This window comes from Oncorhynchus keta, chromosome 36 (assembly GCF_023373465.1).
Source record: "Oncorhynchus keta strain PuntledgeMale-10-30-2019 chromosome 36, Oket_V2, whole genome shotgun sequence".
Taxonomy (NCBI): Eukaryota; Metazoa; Chordata; class Actinopteri; order Salmoniformes; family Salmonidae; genus Oncorhynchus; species Oncorhynchus keta.
Genome location: NC_068456.1, coordinates 5109761 through 5126658, shown reverse-complemented (window position 1 = coordinate 5126658; position 16898 = coordinate 5109761). Strand labels below are relative to the sequence as shown.

Below are 16898 nucleotides of genomic sequence, written 5' to 3'. Positions count from 1 at the left end.
TTATAAGCATAACTTTGCATGTGACTGTTTATGCTGTCTTATCCTCTCAATCGGATCCCAAAGAGACTCCAAACAAAACGAGACAACTCTACACGCATGCATGCATAGTGCCCTTTGAACCCTGTTTATATCTGTAGCTGTCATAAAGATGAGTTGCAGTGGAATTGTTTTGTTATAGGAAATGGAGCCTAGAAGAATCCTCACGCAGATCCTATGTGTGTTCTTTCTTACAACTGGACGAAATGAAGGAAAGCTTGATGCAAAGTCGTGTTCAGGTGAGTGTTTTTAATTCAGGAGTAAGGGTGTTAAAGGTGGTCTTATTTTGCTGTCCAACAGAGAATGTATAGGACTGCATACGTTGTGCATTTATAGAAGTACTGCAAACTCAATCCATTTGAACTGAATCACAGTCATAAACAATTCCTATACATACAGTTGAAGTTGGAAGATTACATACACCTAAAACAAATACATTTAAACTCAGTTTTTCACTATGTCTGACATTTAATCCTAGTAAATATTCCCTGTGTTAGGTCAGTTAGGATCACCAGTTTATTTTAAGAATGTGAAATGAATTTTTGTTTTTTCAGCTTTCATTTCATCCATCACATTCCCAGTGGGTCAGAAGTTAACTTACACTCAAATAGTATTTGGTAGCGTTGCCTTTAAATAGTTTAACTTGGGTCAAACGTTTCGGGTAGCCTTCCACAAGCTTCCCACAAAAAATTGGGTGAACTTTGGCCCATTCCTCCTAACAGAGCTGGTGCAACTGAGTCACATTTGTAGGCCTCCTTGCTCGCACACGCTTTTTCAGTTCTGCCCACAAATTTTCTATAGGATTGAGGTCAGGCCTTTGTGATGGCCACTCCAATACCTTGACTTTGTTGTCCTTAAGCCATTTTGCCACAACTTTGTAAGTATGCTTGGGGTCATTGTCCATTTGGAAGACCCATTTGCGAACAAGCTTTAACTTCCTGACTGATGTCTTGAGATGTTGCTTCAATATATCCACATAATTTTTCCTCCCTCATGATGCTATCTACTTTGTGAAGTGCACCAGTCCCTCCTGCAGCAAAGCAACCCCACAACATGATGCTGTCACCCCAGTGCTTCACGGTTGGGATGGTGTTCTTCAGCTTGCAAGCATCCCCCTTTTTCCTTCAAACATAACGATGGTCATTATTGCCAAACAGTTCTATTTTTGTTTCATCAGTTTGTACAGATGAACGTGGTACCTTCAGGCGTTTGGAAATTGCTCCCAAGGATGAACTAGACTTGTCTACAATTTTTTCCTGAGGTCATGGCTGATTTCTTTTGATTTTCCCATGATGTCGAGCAAGGAGGCACTGAGTTTGAAGGTATGCTTTGAAATACATTGTCACGCCCTGACCTTAGAACTTTTTATGTCTCTATTTTGGTTTTGTCCGGGTGTGATTTGGGTGGGCATTCTATGTTCATTTTTCTATGTTTTGTATTTCTTTGTTTTGGCTGGGTATGGTTCTCAATCAGGGACAGCTGTCTATCGTTGTCTCTGATTGGGAGCCATACTTAGGGAGCCCTTTTCCCCACCTGTCTTTGTTTGTTGGCACTATAGCCTTTAGCTTCACGGTTGTTTTTTATTTATTGTTTATTGTTGGCGGCATAATAATTAAAGGAATATGTACCCTCACCACGCTACCCCTTGGTCCAGTTCATTCAACAGCCGTGACATACATTCAAAGGTACAAATGATGTCAATTAGCCTATCAGAAGCTTCTAAATCCATAACATAATTTTCTGGAATTTTCCAAGCTGTTTAAAGGCACAGTCAACTTAATGTATGTAAACTTTTGACCCACTGGAATTGTGATACAGTGAATTTTAAGTGAAATAATCTGTCTGGTAACAATTGTTGGTAGAATTATTTGTGGCATGCACAAAGTTTATGTCCTAATTGACTTGCCAAAACTATAATTCGTTAATAAGACATTTGTGGAGTGGTTGAAAATGAGTTTTAATGACGACAACCTAAGTCTATGTAAACTTCCGACTTCAACTGTACAGTGGCTTCACTTTGCCAACTGTAACCAAAATTAGTTTCTACATTTTTACATATTAGTTCATTTTTTTCAACGCAGCATCAAATGATCTCAGTTAACTTTTCTATATTTACTGTACCACCCTATCCATGTTTTAGGCAACTTTTTTGCCATATCCAAAGTACAATGAAATGCGTAGATTTTACAATAAATTTGAAAGAGGATTTGTCTTTTGTTATCAGTTATGACTCATGTCATTTAATTTACTGCATTGTCATCTTTGTGATAGGCATGTTATTTACAGTTTGTCTTCCTAACACCAGTCTCTACAACGACTTCAGAAAGAATTCAGACCCCTTGACTTTTCCCACATTTTTTTACGTTACAACCTGGTTCTAAAATAGATTTAAAAAAAAAATTCCCCTCATATCTACAAACAATATCCCATAGTGACAAAGAAAAAACTGTTTTAAGAAAATGTTGCTAATAAAATAGTTAAATATCACATTTACATAAGTATTCAGACCCTTTCATCAATACTTTGTTGAAGCACCTTTGGCAGCGATTGCAGCATCAATTCTTCTTGGGTATGACCCTACAAGCTTGGCACACCTGTATTTGGGAATTCTCTCCCATTGTTCTCTGCAGTTCCTCTCAAGGTCTCTCAGGTTCGATGGGGAGCATTGCTGCACAGCTATTTTCAGGTCTCTCCAGAGATGTTCGATAGGGTTCAAGTCCAGGCTGTGGCTGGGCCAATCAAGGACATTCAGAGACTTGTCCCGAAGCCACTCCTGCATTGTCTTGACTGTGTGCTTAGGGTCTTTGTCCTGTTGGAAGGTGAACTTTCGCCCCAGTCTGAGGTCCTGACCGCTCTGCAGCAGGTTTTCATCAAGGATCTCTCTGTACTTTGCTCCATTCATCTTTACCTTGATCCTGACTGATCTCCCATCACTGCCGCTGGAAAACATCACCACTGTCACGTCTGCTCCTGCTCCTCCTCTCTGGCGTACGCCGTCGCCAGAGTACTAACCACCTGTCCTGGGATTCATCATTACGCACACCTGGCACTCATCATTACTCGCACCTGTTAATCATTATGATCATTATGATTCACACCTAGACTACATTACCTTCATCATCTCCTCCCCTTTATATGTCACTCTCCCATGTTCACTCACCAGTTGGTATTGTTATTGTGTATCGGCGTTCTGCCTTATCTACCAAGGGAATTCTCTTCGATTATAATCACAGCCGTATATATTCCCCCCAAGCAGACACATCGATGGCTCTGAACAAACTTTATTTGACTCTTTGCAAACTGGAATCCATATATCCGGAGGCTGCATTCATTGTAGCTGGGGATTTTAACAAGGCTAATCTGAAAACAAGACTCCCTAAATTTTATCAGCATATCGATTGCGCAACCAGGTCTGGAAAAACCTTGGATCATTGCTATTCCAACTTCCGCGACGCATATAAGGCCCTGCCCCGCTCTCCTTTCGGAAAAGCTGACCACGACTCCATTTTGTTGATCCCTGCCTACAGACAGAAACTAAAACAAGAAGCTCCCGCGCTGAGGTCTGTTCAATGCTGGTCCGACCAATCTGATTCCACACTCCAAGACTGCTTCCATCACGTGGACTGGGATATGTTCCGTATTGCGTCAGACGACAACATTGACGAATACGCTGATTCGGTGGGCGAGTTCATTAGAATGCGATGTCGTTCCCATAGCAACGATTAAAACATTCCCAAACCAGAAACCGTGGATTGATGGCAGCATTTGCGTGAAACTGAAAGCGCGAATCACTGCTTTTAATCAGGGCAAGGTGACTGGAAACATGACCGAATACAAACAGTGTAACTATTCCCTCCGCAAGGCAATCAAACAAGCTAAGCGTCAGTATAGAGACAAAGTAGAATCTCAATTCAGCGGCTCAGACACAAGAGGTATGTGGCAGGGTCTACAGTCAATCACAGATTACAAAAAGAAAACCAGCACTGTCACGGACCAGGATGTCTTGCTCCCAGGCAGACTAAATAACTTTTTTGCCCGCTTTGAGGACAATACAGTGCCACTGACACGGCCCGCAACCTAAACATGCGGACTCTCCTTCACTGCAGCCGAGGTGAGTAAAACATTTAAACGTGTTAACCCTCGCAAGGCTGCAGGCCCAGACGGCATTCCCAGCCGCGTACTCAGAGCATGCGCAGACCAGCTGGCTGGTGTGTTTACGGACAAATTCAATCAATCCCTATCCCAGTCTGTTGTTCCCACATGCTTCAAGAGGGCCACCATTGTTCCTGTTCCCAAGAAAGCTAAGGTAACTGAGATAAACGACTACCGCCCCGTAGCACTCACTTCCGTCATCATGAAGTGCTTTGAGAGACTTGTCAAGGACCATATCACCTCCACCCTACCTGACACCCTAGACCCAATCCAATTTGCTTACCGCCCAAATAGGTCCACAGACGATGCAATCTCAACCACACTGCACACTGCCCTAACCCATCTGGACAAGAGGAATACCTATGTGAAAATGCTGTTCATCGACTACAGCTCGGCATTCAACACCACAGTACCCTCCAAGCTCGTCATCAAGCTCGAGACCCTGGGTCTCGACCCCGCCCTGTGCAACTGGGTACTGGACTTCCTGACGGGCCGCCCCCAGGCGGTGAGGGTAGGCAACAACATCTCCACCCCGCTGTTCCTCAACACTGGGGCCTCACAAGGGTGCGTTTTGAGCCCTCTCCTGTACTCCCTGTTCACCCACGACTGCGTGGCCACGCACGCCTCCAACTCAATCATCAAGTTTGCGGACGACACAACAGTGGTAGGCTTGATTACCAACAACGACGAGACGGCCTACAGGGAGGAGGTGAGGGCCCTCAGAGTGTGATGTCAGGAAAATAACCTCACACTCAACGTCAACAAAACTAAGGAGATGATTGTGGAATTCAGGAAACAGCAGAGGGAACACCCCCCTATCCACATCGATGGAACAGTAGTGGAGAGGGTAGCAAGTTTTAAGTTCCTCGGCATACACATCACAGACAAACTGAATTGGTCCACCCACACAGACAGCATCGTGAAGAAGGCGCAGCAGCGCCTCTTCAACCCCAGGAGGCTGAAGAAATTCGGTTTGTCGCCAAAAGCACTCACAAACTTCTACAGATGCACAATCGAGAGCATCCTGTCGGGCTGTATCACCGCCTGGTACGACAACTGCTCCGCCCACAACCGTAAGGCTCTCCAGAGGGTAGTGAGGTCTGCACAACGCATCACCGGGGGGAAACTACCTGCCCTCCAGGACACCTACACCACCCGATGTCACAGGAAGGCCATAAACATCATCAAGGACAACAACCACCCGAGCCACTGCCTGTTCACCCCGCTATCATCCAGAAGGCGAGGTCAGTACAGGTGCATCAAAGCTGGGACCGAGAGACTGTTAAACAGCCACCACTAACATTGAGTGGCTGCTGCCAACACACTGACTCAACTCCAGCCACTTTAATAATGGGAATTGATGGGAAATGATGTAAAATATATCACTAGCCACTTTAAACAATGCTACCTAATATAATGCTTACATACCCTACATTATTCATCTCATATGTATATACATACTGTACTCTATATCATCTACTGCATCCTTATGTAATACATGTATCACTAGCCACTTTAACTATGCCACTTTGATTACATACTCATCTCATATGTATATACTGCACTCAATACCATCTACTGTATCTTGCCTATGCCGCTCTGTACCATCACTCATTCATATATCTTTATGTACATATTCTTTATCCCCTTACACTTGTGTCTATAAGGTAGTAGTTTTGGAATTGTTAGCTAGATTACTTGTTGGTTATTACTGCATTGTCGGAACTAGAAGCACAAGCATTTCGCTACACTCGCACTAACATCTGCTAACCATGTGTATGTGACAAATAACATTTGATTTGATTTATGTTAGTGTCGTGTTCTTGGTTTTGTTGTTTTATTGAAATGTTTCACCAGCACCCATCATTACACCCACAGCACGATGCTGCCACCACCATGCTTCACCGTAGGGATGGGGCCAGGTTTCCTCCAGACGTGATGCTTGGCATTCAGGCCAAAGAGTTCAGTCTTGGTTTCATCATGGTCTGAGAGTCTTTAGGTGCCATTTGGCAAACTCCAAGCGGGCTGTCATGTGCCTTTTACTGAGGAGTGGCTTCCATCTGGCTACTCTACCATAAAGGCCTGATTGGTGAAGTGCTGTAGAGATGGTTGTCCTTCTGGAAGTTTCTCCCATCTCCACAGAGGAACTCTGGAGCTCTGTCAGAGTGACCATCAGGTTATTGGTCACCTCCCTGACCAAGGCCAGTCTCCCCCAATTTCTCAGTTTGGCTGGGCGGCCAGCTCTAGGAAGTGTATTGGTGGTTCCAAACATCTTCCATTTAAGATTGACACTGTGTTCTACAGACATTTCCTTCGTCCTCATGGCTTGGTTTTTGCTCTGACAATGCACTGGCAACTGTGAGACCTTAGAAAGACAGGTGTGTGCCTTTCCAATCAATTTAATTTGTGTAAATAAGGTGTTTTTGTCTTTTATTTGTAACACATTTACAAAAAACGCTAAACCTGTTTTCGCTTTTTCATTATGGGGTATTGTGTGTAGATTGGTGAGGATTTAAAAAAAAATGTTTACAACAAGGCTGTAACTTAACAAAATGTGTAAAAAGTCAAGGGGTCTGAATACTTTCGAAGGCACTGTATATGCCCCTGACTTGAGTGTGAGTCACAGCTTTCACAGCTTGCTGTGTTGTCACGTGGGTTGCATGTCAGCCAGGCTCATTTATAGTGTCTTAAGCAGACCCAGCGCCAGGATAAAGTGACTAAGGGGGGCAGTTGAAATTGGTGAGTGAGCACAATGTTTGGGGGGGGTACTTGGATCGGAATTACATTGAATTCTGCTTATATCACGCTATACCACAATAAACATAAAGTTTAAGTGCTGTGACTCCGAGACCATTGACAGGTTGGCGCAAAATCTGTAGCCCATCTCCCCTTCGCTGTATCAACACAATGGAGCGCGCCCTACATCCTAAAGCACGGCCGTTTTCGTAATGAACATAGGCTGCAGGATAGACAGGATAATTCACCTATTGCAAACAGCCTATGTGAATGCAGCCGTACACCCAGCTGTCTTACCCAAAAATAATGCTAACTCAATGCTGAAAGTAGTTGCCTAGTTAATCATGCATGCAAACCAAAATAATGAATGGCAGTTTGGCTTAGTACACCGGCGCAACTGCGAATGGGAACGAATGAATGTAAAACGGATCAAAACAGTGGTACCAAGTAGGCATAGTAAACTAAATATCTGAATATCAATCAATACTTCGGCTAGTTACATTAGCAATAAACAAACACGGGAAATGGAGATCCAAATAGCCTACTACAGTGAGATGCAGCCATGCTTTCTGAGAAATCGATCAATCTATTCCAAAACGCTCTTGTGACATCCCCTTCAAAATGCCAGTGGGATTAGTTGAGCTTTCCTCAGGTGTAGCATGTTCCTTCTGTGCTGACTGAACACGTTTGTCGAAGTGGAAAATGAGTTCTCGCATGCAGCTGTGGATGCCCCTAAAGTCAGTCCATGTGTATCTAGTGGGGTGCATTTGTCCTCATTGGAGCCGGCGATTTCAGTCTGCAAAAACTGGCGAGCGACACTAAACTCAGCTTCCACCAAATCTGTTTTGCTTCGATCCAGCAGTGGTTTCACATTTTCCACATCTAGAAAGTCATGTCTCACTGGTCAAGGTCACGCAGGGCTTCCACCAGTTGACTGTTGCGTTCGCTGAATCGTTCAGATATGTTGTCTTTCTTCTTTCAGCTAGTTAAGAACCTACCCAAAACTCTGTAGTGGTGAGGAGTGAGGCAGAGTTGAGTGAAGCAGCTTCAATGGCAAACTTGACCTCACCCTTATAAATCATAATAAAATATCACAGGCGTATCACGTTATTCACTTAGCCGACCACAGATGAGAAGCATTTTTCCCCCTCTTTGTACGGAAACCCAAAGGATTCATACCTAACCACCCCAGTGACCTTCCATAGGCCCCCTACACACACACACCGACGTGCTCTGTCCGTTATGCTGACACAGCGAAGCTGGCATACAGATTTTGCGCCAACCTGTCACTCAATCATTTGACCTTTTTTTTTGCTGTTTTTTTATATAGGGACATAAAATTCAAACGGAAGGGGCATATTTTGCCCACTCGTGGCGCTGGGCCCAGTCTTAAAAAGCCTGTTTTATCTTTAAGATTCAGATCAAGCTTTTTAATGGAATTGTACAATTACAGTATCAATATTGTTATGAATCCATTGTATTTAGGACGGCCTGCATTGAAATTAGACCAGGCATGTCTTACGTTCCATAACCAGCTACCAACCGGAGTTGATGTCCTCTACACATCTGATTACTGCTACAAGGTACAGTGTCTATTACTACTACAAGGTACAGTGTCTATTACTACTACAAGGTACAGTGTCTATTACTGCTACAAGGTACAGTGTCTATTACTACTACAAGGTACAGTGTCTATTACTACTACAAGGTACAGTGTCTATTACTGCTACAAGGTACAGTGTCTATTACTACTACAAGGTACAGTGTCTATTACTACTACAAGGTACAGTGTCTATTACTGCTACAAGGTACAGTGTCTATTACTACTACAAGGTACAGTGTCTATTACTGTACAGTATTACTGCTAAGGTACAGTTTCTATTACTACTACAAGGTACAGTGTGTATATTACTGCTACAAGGTACAGTGTCTATTACTACTACAAGGTACAGTGTCTATTACTACTACAAGGTACAGTGTCTATTACTGCTACAAGGTACAGTGTCTATTACTACTACAAGGTACAGTGTCTATTACTGCTACAAGGTACAGTGTCTATTACTACTACAAGGTACAGTGTCTATTACTGCTACAAGGTACAGTGTCTATTACTGCTACAAGGTACAGTATATATTACTACTACAAGGTACAGTATCTATTACTACTACAAGGTACAGTGTCTATTACTACTACAAGGTACAGTGTCTATTACTACTACAAGGTACAGTGTCTATTACTGCTACAAGGTACAGTGTCTATTACTGCTACAAGGTACAGTGTCTATTACTACTACAAGGTACAGTGTCTATTACTGCTACAAGGTACAGTGTCTATTACTGCTACAAGGTACAGTGTCTATTACTGCTACAAGGTACAGTGTCTATTACTGCTACAAGGTACAGTGTCTATTACTGCTACAAGGTACAGTGTCTATTACTACTACAAGGTACAGTGTCTATTACTGCTACAAGGTACAGTGTCTATTACTACTACAAGGTACAGTGTCTATTACTGCTACAAGGTACAGTGTCTATTACTGCTACAAGGTACAGTGTCTATTACTACTACAAGGTACAGTGTCTATTACTACTACAAGGTACAGTGTCTATTACTGCTACAAGGTACAGTGTCTATTACTACTACAAGGTACAGTGTCTATTACTACTACAAGGTACAGTGTCTATTACTACTACAAGGTACAGTGTCTATTACTGCTACAAGGTACAGTGTCTATTACTGCTACAAGGTACAGTGTCTATTACTACTACAAGGTACAGTGTCTATTACTACTACAAGGTCTATTACTACTACAAGGTACAGTGTCTATTACTGCTACAAGGTACAGTGTCTATTACTACTACAAGGTACAGTGTCTATTACTACTACAAGGTACAGTGTCTATTACTACTACAAGGCACAGTGTCTATTACTGCTACAAGGTACAGTGTCTATTACTACTACAAGGTACAGTGTCTATTACTGCTACAAGGTACAGTGTCTATTACTGCTACAAGGTACAGTGTCTATTACTACTACAAGGTACAGTGTCTATTACTGCTACAAGGTACAGTGTCTATTACTGCTACAAGGTACAGTGTCTATTACTACTACAAGGTACAGTGTATATTACTGCTACAAGGTACAGTGTCTATTACTGCTACAAGGTACAGTGTCTATTACTACTACAAGGTACAGTGTCTATTACTGCTACAAGGTACAGTGTCTATTACTACTACAAGGTACAGTGTCTATTACTGCTACAAGGTACAGTGTCTATTACTACTACAAGGTACAGTGTCTATTACTGCTACAAGGTACAGTGTCTATTACTGCTACAAGGTACAGTGTCTATTACTGCTACAAGGTACAGTGTCTATTACTGCTACAAGGTACAGTGTCTATTACTGCTACAAGGTACAGTGTCTATTACTGCTACAAGGTACAGTGTCTATAACTGCTACAAGGTACAGTGTCTATTACTACTACAAGGTACAGTGTCTATAACTGCTACAAGGTACAGTGTCTATTACTGCTACAAGGTACAGTGTCTATAACTGCTACAAGGTACAGTGTCTATTACTGCTACAAGGTTGAAAAGGGTATAAAAAAAAGTCAATGAGAGATTCCGAGAAAATGTAAAAAGACAGTTGCGTATTTTAGCTCCATTCACAGGTGCGACAATGCTAGGTATCTGGTCCAAGGTGCACATGACATAGCATATCATGCTTCTGTATTTATATGAAACAAAGAAAGTTATACGCTGGGTTCGACAGCACCATCATAACCAAACGTCACAAACCTGTGCCTTCTCAGAATCTGCTTAGCCTGTTTTCTCCCCCATTGCAGTGTCTGTACCAGCCCCTGGTCAGTGTTCCAAATGGTCCCCAGAATGCATCTGTCGTGGTCAGCACCGTCCTCACTCTGACACTGCAGTTACAACCAATGGGCAGAAACACAACTCTCTGCAGGTAATGTATTCATAGATATTGAGCGTATAATTAGGCATATGACTGGAATGGCATCTTCATAGGCAATGCATAACAATTGCCATAGATAGTGTTGCCATCAATGAGCAGAATACAATAATTAAGCATGATATTTGAAGGTTGCAGGTCTGTAATGTTCCCAGTTGCATTTGAAATCCATTCGGTTATTTACTGGGGTGGGAATGTAATCCTGACCTGCTTTCTGAGCCAGACATATATGCTCCTGCTGAAACTACCTCGCCGAGTATTGATCAGAGGCCCCTTTTTGGGGTTAATAGGAGCTGACACTCCAATAATATAGGAAAGAGCCATTAAGCTGGCAAAGAAACATGTCTGGTGGAAACCTCAGAAGAGACGTTCTACAAGAAGAGGCGGTGGCCATATTTATAAACAATCAGACCTTTACAAGAGGTCAGGGCAGAGCATTCCATTTGGGGCTCACCCTTGAACGTGCTCCAAGGGATCTAGTTTCACACAACAAGGCAGGGGCAGGTTTCTCTTCTCCTCTTCAGCCGAGGTCTAGTCTTGGGATTCCTATAGATCAATGCTGAGGTCCCTAACCAGACTGAGCCACTATCGATTTCCTTTATCCCTTAAAATAAACACTCCATGTGATAGCTAGTATGTCATCCCCAAGATATATCATTAAGAGCTTGTAATGCACATTTTTGGGGTGTTGAAACCGGAGATGTATAGGATACAGCTGAAGGCTGCACTACTGGCTTATAGACACTAGGTGTCCCCACAAGCTACATTTATTTCTGTGCTGGAAACCTCAGAGGGCATAGCGTGGAAAGGACCATTTTACCCCTAAGGTCAAAGGGAAATTCATACTCAAGTGTATTGTAGCAATGTCCAGTGAATGTATGATACAGCAGACTAAAAGGACAATCAAATGCATGCTTTTTGGTGATGAATGTAATGATGAGTGTCTTCCCCTTATTGAGTGCATTGTTGTTGATACAGATGGAGTCAGTTGTATGAAGAAGCTGCCCATTACTCTGTCTGGATCCAAGAGTCAGAATCTCCCATCAATGTCATTTGCTATCAGACTGTGGATGTCAGTCCAAGTAACATCTATTTCCGTGAGTTAACAAAAACAATTTCCTGTAATTTTGAAAACAAAACATTTAGAACGGCAACATTGTTTTATATACTAGATAATAGATACTCGATTTAGAAAATTATTTGACAGAAAATGTGACAAATTTGACCATTTTATTTTACAGATAAGATGATTTAAGATATGGAGTGTTTGCATTTTTTAAAACTTTTTGTGGCATCACAGTTATTGAGTACAGTGGATGATAGGCAAAATGACAATACAATTTTAAGTAGAAAGTACTAATGTACTTGTGACTCCTTCTAGGAGTCAGGCTAAGCCTGTGATTGGATCCTCACAGTTCCTAATTGAGACAGCAAAGAAGAGACATCAGCTGTGTTGTACACTTCTGTTGAGAAGGAAACCTCTTTCCTCTCATGGGACAAGATGCGTATCGATTAGATAAGATGGCCGTTCTTGAAAACGGATCAAAATAAAAGCTTTTCTGTTTGTTTTGGTCAGTGCTCTGAGCAGGAAAGAGATTCTGGGTAATACATTAGGGAGCGTGAAGGGATTAAGCCGTAATGGGATTTTGAAAGCTTCTCTCTCTATAATGTACACTCCACTTAACAATACTGCAGATTGTGTTGTAGATCGGACTGTTAAGGCCAAGTAGCCATTATCTGGCAGATATGTGACTAGTGTGACTGCATCATCCCACATTATGATCAGCTTCCATTTACTTCACTGTCCTGTGATTATAGTCAGGCCCCATAGGGCTCTCTCAACTTTAAGTAACACGCTGGTCGTCAACAGAAGCGAAGGGCAGAGGGAGCAGGTTAGAGTTGGCCTTTTGCAATTTAAAAAGTTCACTTTATACCGAGTTGTGACTTGCATCTGTGAGGTACATTTATGTTTGAAATACAGTATATGTGATAGAGAATGTGTTGCGGTCCTGTAACTCTGCGTATATGACAATTGTAACCAGGTCTCATGAGCTATGACACCATTGAATATTACAGTGGACATGCAAGTCCACTCTCTAACGTTGTTAGCACTGTATTGCACATACAGTACCCCAGACCACAAGTCACCTGCGTGGTTAATCTAAGCCATATTGCTTCCTGAGTGGTTTGTGGTATAGTGACCATTAACAAGCGTTCATCTAACTAATATACATGCCTCAAGGTCATTTTAGGATCTAATTTCCAAGTCCGTTGTGGTTTCAGTGTCGAGTTGAAATGAAACTGATCCTGAATCTGTAAGTTATTTAGCTGACAATGAAGATGACTCTACTGTACATATGTAAAGCGATTTGATTATTTTAACCAGCACATGATTTCCTTTCATATCACATTTCTATGTTGAGGATAAGGACTTTACCCTCTCCGTGTTTTGAGAGTCACGAAGGTCTTTTTTCAGAAGGGATCCCGTGCGCAGTCTTTGTTCAGAGCGGATGTCACCATGTGTATTCAACCAAGGATTTAAAACGGGCTCCGTGTTTGTTTTTCCACTCTACGGCAAACAGGGAGCGCGGCATTTCCTGTCCCCTCTGCTTTGAGTCCTCTAATTACATAGCTGTTTTCATATTCTATAGGTCAATGACACTTGTTTGGCCAATTTATTTATTTGTGTATTATATTATCTTTCAATTTAGCACATTAACCTATCCAAGAAGGCAATATCACTATTCTTTCTGTGGCCCGGCCCCTGACATACACTGAGTGTACAGAACATTAAGGACACCTGTTTTTTTCCATGACACAGACTGACCAGGTGAATCCAGGTGAAAGCTAGGATCCCTTATTGATGTCACTTTTGACACCCACTTCAATCAGTGTAGATGAAGGGGAGGAGACAGGTTAAAGACGTATTTTAAAGCCCTGAGACAACTGAGACATGGATTGTGTTTGTGTGCCATTCAGAGGGCGTATTTAAGTGGCTTTGAACGGGTTATGGTAGTAGGTGCCAGGCACACTGAGGGGGGTACTCTACTGTCCCTTAGATTGCGTAGATTGACTGGTCTGTGATGGGTTGGTTTAGAATTTCATATTGGGCTGGGTTTGTCTCTTGAGGGATCCCCTGGTCACCTGGTTGGGTGACAGTAAGCCACTGGGGAGCTTAGAGACTGACAATGCTGAGAAAATCGTTTGAGCTGGCCTGAAAGTGGTATTTATCCCTCGTATCCCTAGTCAGATCCTGTTTTGATAGAGGGGTATATAACTCTCCTGACATGGACATCCAGACTGGGCAGTGATGTAACACAGGAAGTTGTTGTCTGGTTTCTCTCTTCAGTTCAGTCAGAGAGGATTTGGGTCATTTAAAAACTCTATTCAGTAATGAACTCGTTATTTGTAATAGTTTTATTTACTAGGATTATTTCAAAAAAATCTGTTTTATTATTTTTGTATGTCCCAAATTTGCAAGGGAGCCCCTTTCCCCCGCTTCCTATTCGCAAGTGCCCTCCACTGACTCATCCTCTTTTGATCTTGTTGTACAGCTCTGTTGGTGGCAGCTCTTCTACTGGCACTTATTAGTCTCCTATGTGTCCTTGTTCCCTACCTGTACAGGTACTGTATTTGAAATCATTTTTACAGTGAACTTTCTGAATACATGTCTGCTTTGATCTGAAGCCAAACTGACGTGCTGTGACAGTTGAAGCTCCTAGTTTTCTGTCTACAGGAGGCGTTGTACGACGAAGCTCATCAAGACCATTTGTCACGAAGGACCACGACATGCAATGGATGTAAGTGTAATATTCACTTATCACAACGCAAATCTCAAATTGGGATTTATGTTTCTCCATACAACACATTACGTTTCTACATCCAAAACATCACTTGTCTTATAGAATTCATTGCCCTCTGGAATCTAAACTCGACTTCAGCTTTTGATCTACCAAATGCATTGAAATGTTTTCATGCACTTTTTCTATTGAGTTTAAGAGGCATATGAAATGAATGAAAGCCACCAGACTCCGGTCACTAAGCCATTTGTGAGATACTAATATGATAATTGATACAAATGTTAGCAGAGTCAGCAGACCTACATTAGTGATAGATCAAGCATTGTATCTATCATCTTGTCTTGGTCCATGACGTGACAGCCTGACAGGCTCCTGCGTATTTTTGGAGATCATGAATAGCTCCTCTCATCTTCTCGAGGAAGAGGCCTTCATCTCCCATATGCTCTCATGATGGCAGTCAGATCCATCATACAGAATTAGTGCTAGTGTCTTCCTGCTCTGGCCCTCCAAACTGCTGCATGGAGGCCAACAGGCCAGGGTATTCAAACTGGGAGGGCAGCAGGCCAGAGTAATCCAAGCCTGCTCTTTACAAAACAAGGAAGTAGTGGCCAACTACTACTCAGCAAGGCTAGAAAGAAGAATAGAGACATACAAGTCCAACTGGATCAATCTGACTCATTTCTCTACTCTGTAACTGCACATTCAAGTTTACTTTGGGTTTGCTACACACTAGCGGAGGCGATAATATCAAGTAAGCATGATTTGACTATGGATTTCAACCAAACAAAAATCGCGTTTTTTGCCAACAGTGAAACATTACATACTGTACTGTTTACATTATTCAAGGGTATTTATTCATTCAGGTGTGACTTATGTAGTGTGCAACAAGTATGTAAGTCATAGCTGCTCGTACTGTACTCGCTAGCTTATTAAATGGTTATAACAGGTTATTACACCGGCTTGTACTTTGGTATAAGGCCTAAGTAATGTAAAGTAGCCCCCCCCAAAAAATGAAACCTTTTGTTCAGGATGAAACCCAAGGTTGTGGGGACGAGGTTAACACTGCCCAGCCAAAACCAACAAGACTGCGCTCACTGGACACTTTCCGAGGGTATGTACATGGCATTGATTGTTTCTCTCTATCGCCACGTACGGCTTGTTTACATGCGAATTGATTTCAGGCTAATCTTAGGCATGCTGAAGTTATACAGAACACAAACGTATGTATTGTATAACAACATATTATACGGGTCAATGTCTGGTTGCATGGTCACTTGAGCCTTTGTTTTCAGGCAATCGCTTTGGGCATGATTCGTAATATCTTGTTGTCTATCTATGGTTGAGAACAGCGTATTTCTGTTGGACAGGAGTGGTGTGATTTAATCTTGGATCCCTGCTCTACTTAATAGTGGCCTCGGGGCAAACACAAAGCACGCCTCTCTGGAAACAGGAAGCTGGTGTGGGTTTGACCTCCCCTTCGCCAAATAATTGATGTAATAATACCATCAACATATCAGCACATATTCACTGAGCCATAGATCTACAGCTGGGATAGAATGGAAAGGGCTTTCCAGAGCCAGGTTTTTAGTATCGTAGCAGACTTCTCCATATCTGCTCCCTTCATCTGATGCTTTTGTAAATGTTGAAATCTCCTTCACTGTGTCTGCTCCAGCTGACTTAGTATTAATTTTGGTCCGACTGTATATCTTCAAATCAACATATCAAGCCTTCCTCAACCGGGAAAATGAAACTGCTCATCATCACGTTGTTTCAAAATGCTTTTAGTTACCAGGAAATGACCATGATGTAGATACTAGTGGTGGGGGGAAGAAAATCAATACAGTTACATATGAATAATCTAATGATATGATATATCGATATTTGAAACCAAGTATCGATTTGTAAAAATCCCAGCACTACTGGTGAAATCCTAACGCTACTGTACTGTAGGTAGCGTTAGCTAGCACCAGTCGGCTGTACCTGCGCCAAAACGCCTGCATTTTTAGTCCTGTAGCTTGATCCACGTCCTCTTTTGAAATGGTGAGCGAGCATGTTTTCAGCACTTTTATTTCCCTGACTGATCAGAACTCGTTTTCTCATGGCTCTCTCTCTCTCTCTCTCTCTCTCTCTCTCTCTCTCTCTCTCTCTCTCTGCAGCAGACATATAGTGAGCAATATGTTTGGAACATCTCATCACAATT

The 16898-nt window shown here is 42.2% G+C and overlaps 1 protein-coding gene across 2 annotated transcripts in view; it reads left to right on the top strand.

Annotated features, from left to right (window-relative positions):
- The first annotated feature begins 141 nt into the window (after positions 1–141).
- si:dkey-192p21.6 (uncharacterized protein LOC565246 homolog) overlaps positions 142–16898 on the top strand; it is a 43908-nt gene continuing 27151 nt past the window's right edge. For both annotated transcript variants that reach the window (XM_052498368.1, XM_035753937.2), the window contains exons 1-7: positions 142–275; positions 8410–8507; positions 10771–10892; positions 11877–11995; positions 14453–14522; positions 14635–14698; positions 15727–15809. In XM_052498368.1, the coding sequence (XP_052354328.1) occupies positions 182–275; positions 8410–8507; positions 10771–10892; positions 11877–11995; positions 14453–14522; positions 14635–14698; positions 15727–15809 (650 nt within the window). In that variant the 5' untranslated portion in view covers positions 142–181. The remainder of the gene's footprint in view (positions 276–8409; positions 8508–10770; positions 10893–11876; positions 11996–14452; positions 14523–14634; positions 14699–15726; positions 15810–16898) is intronic.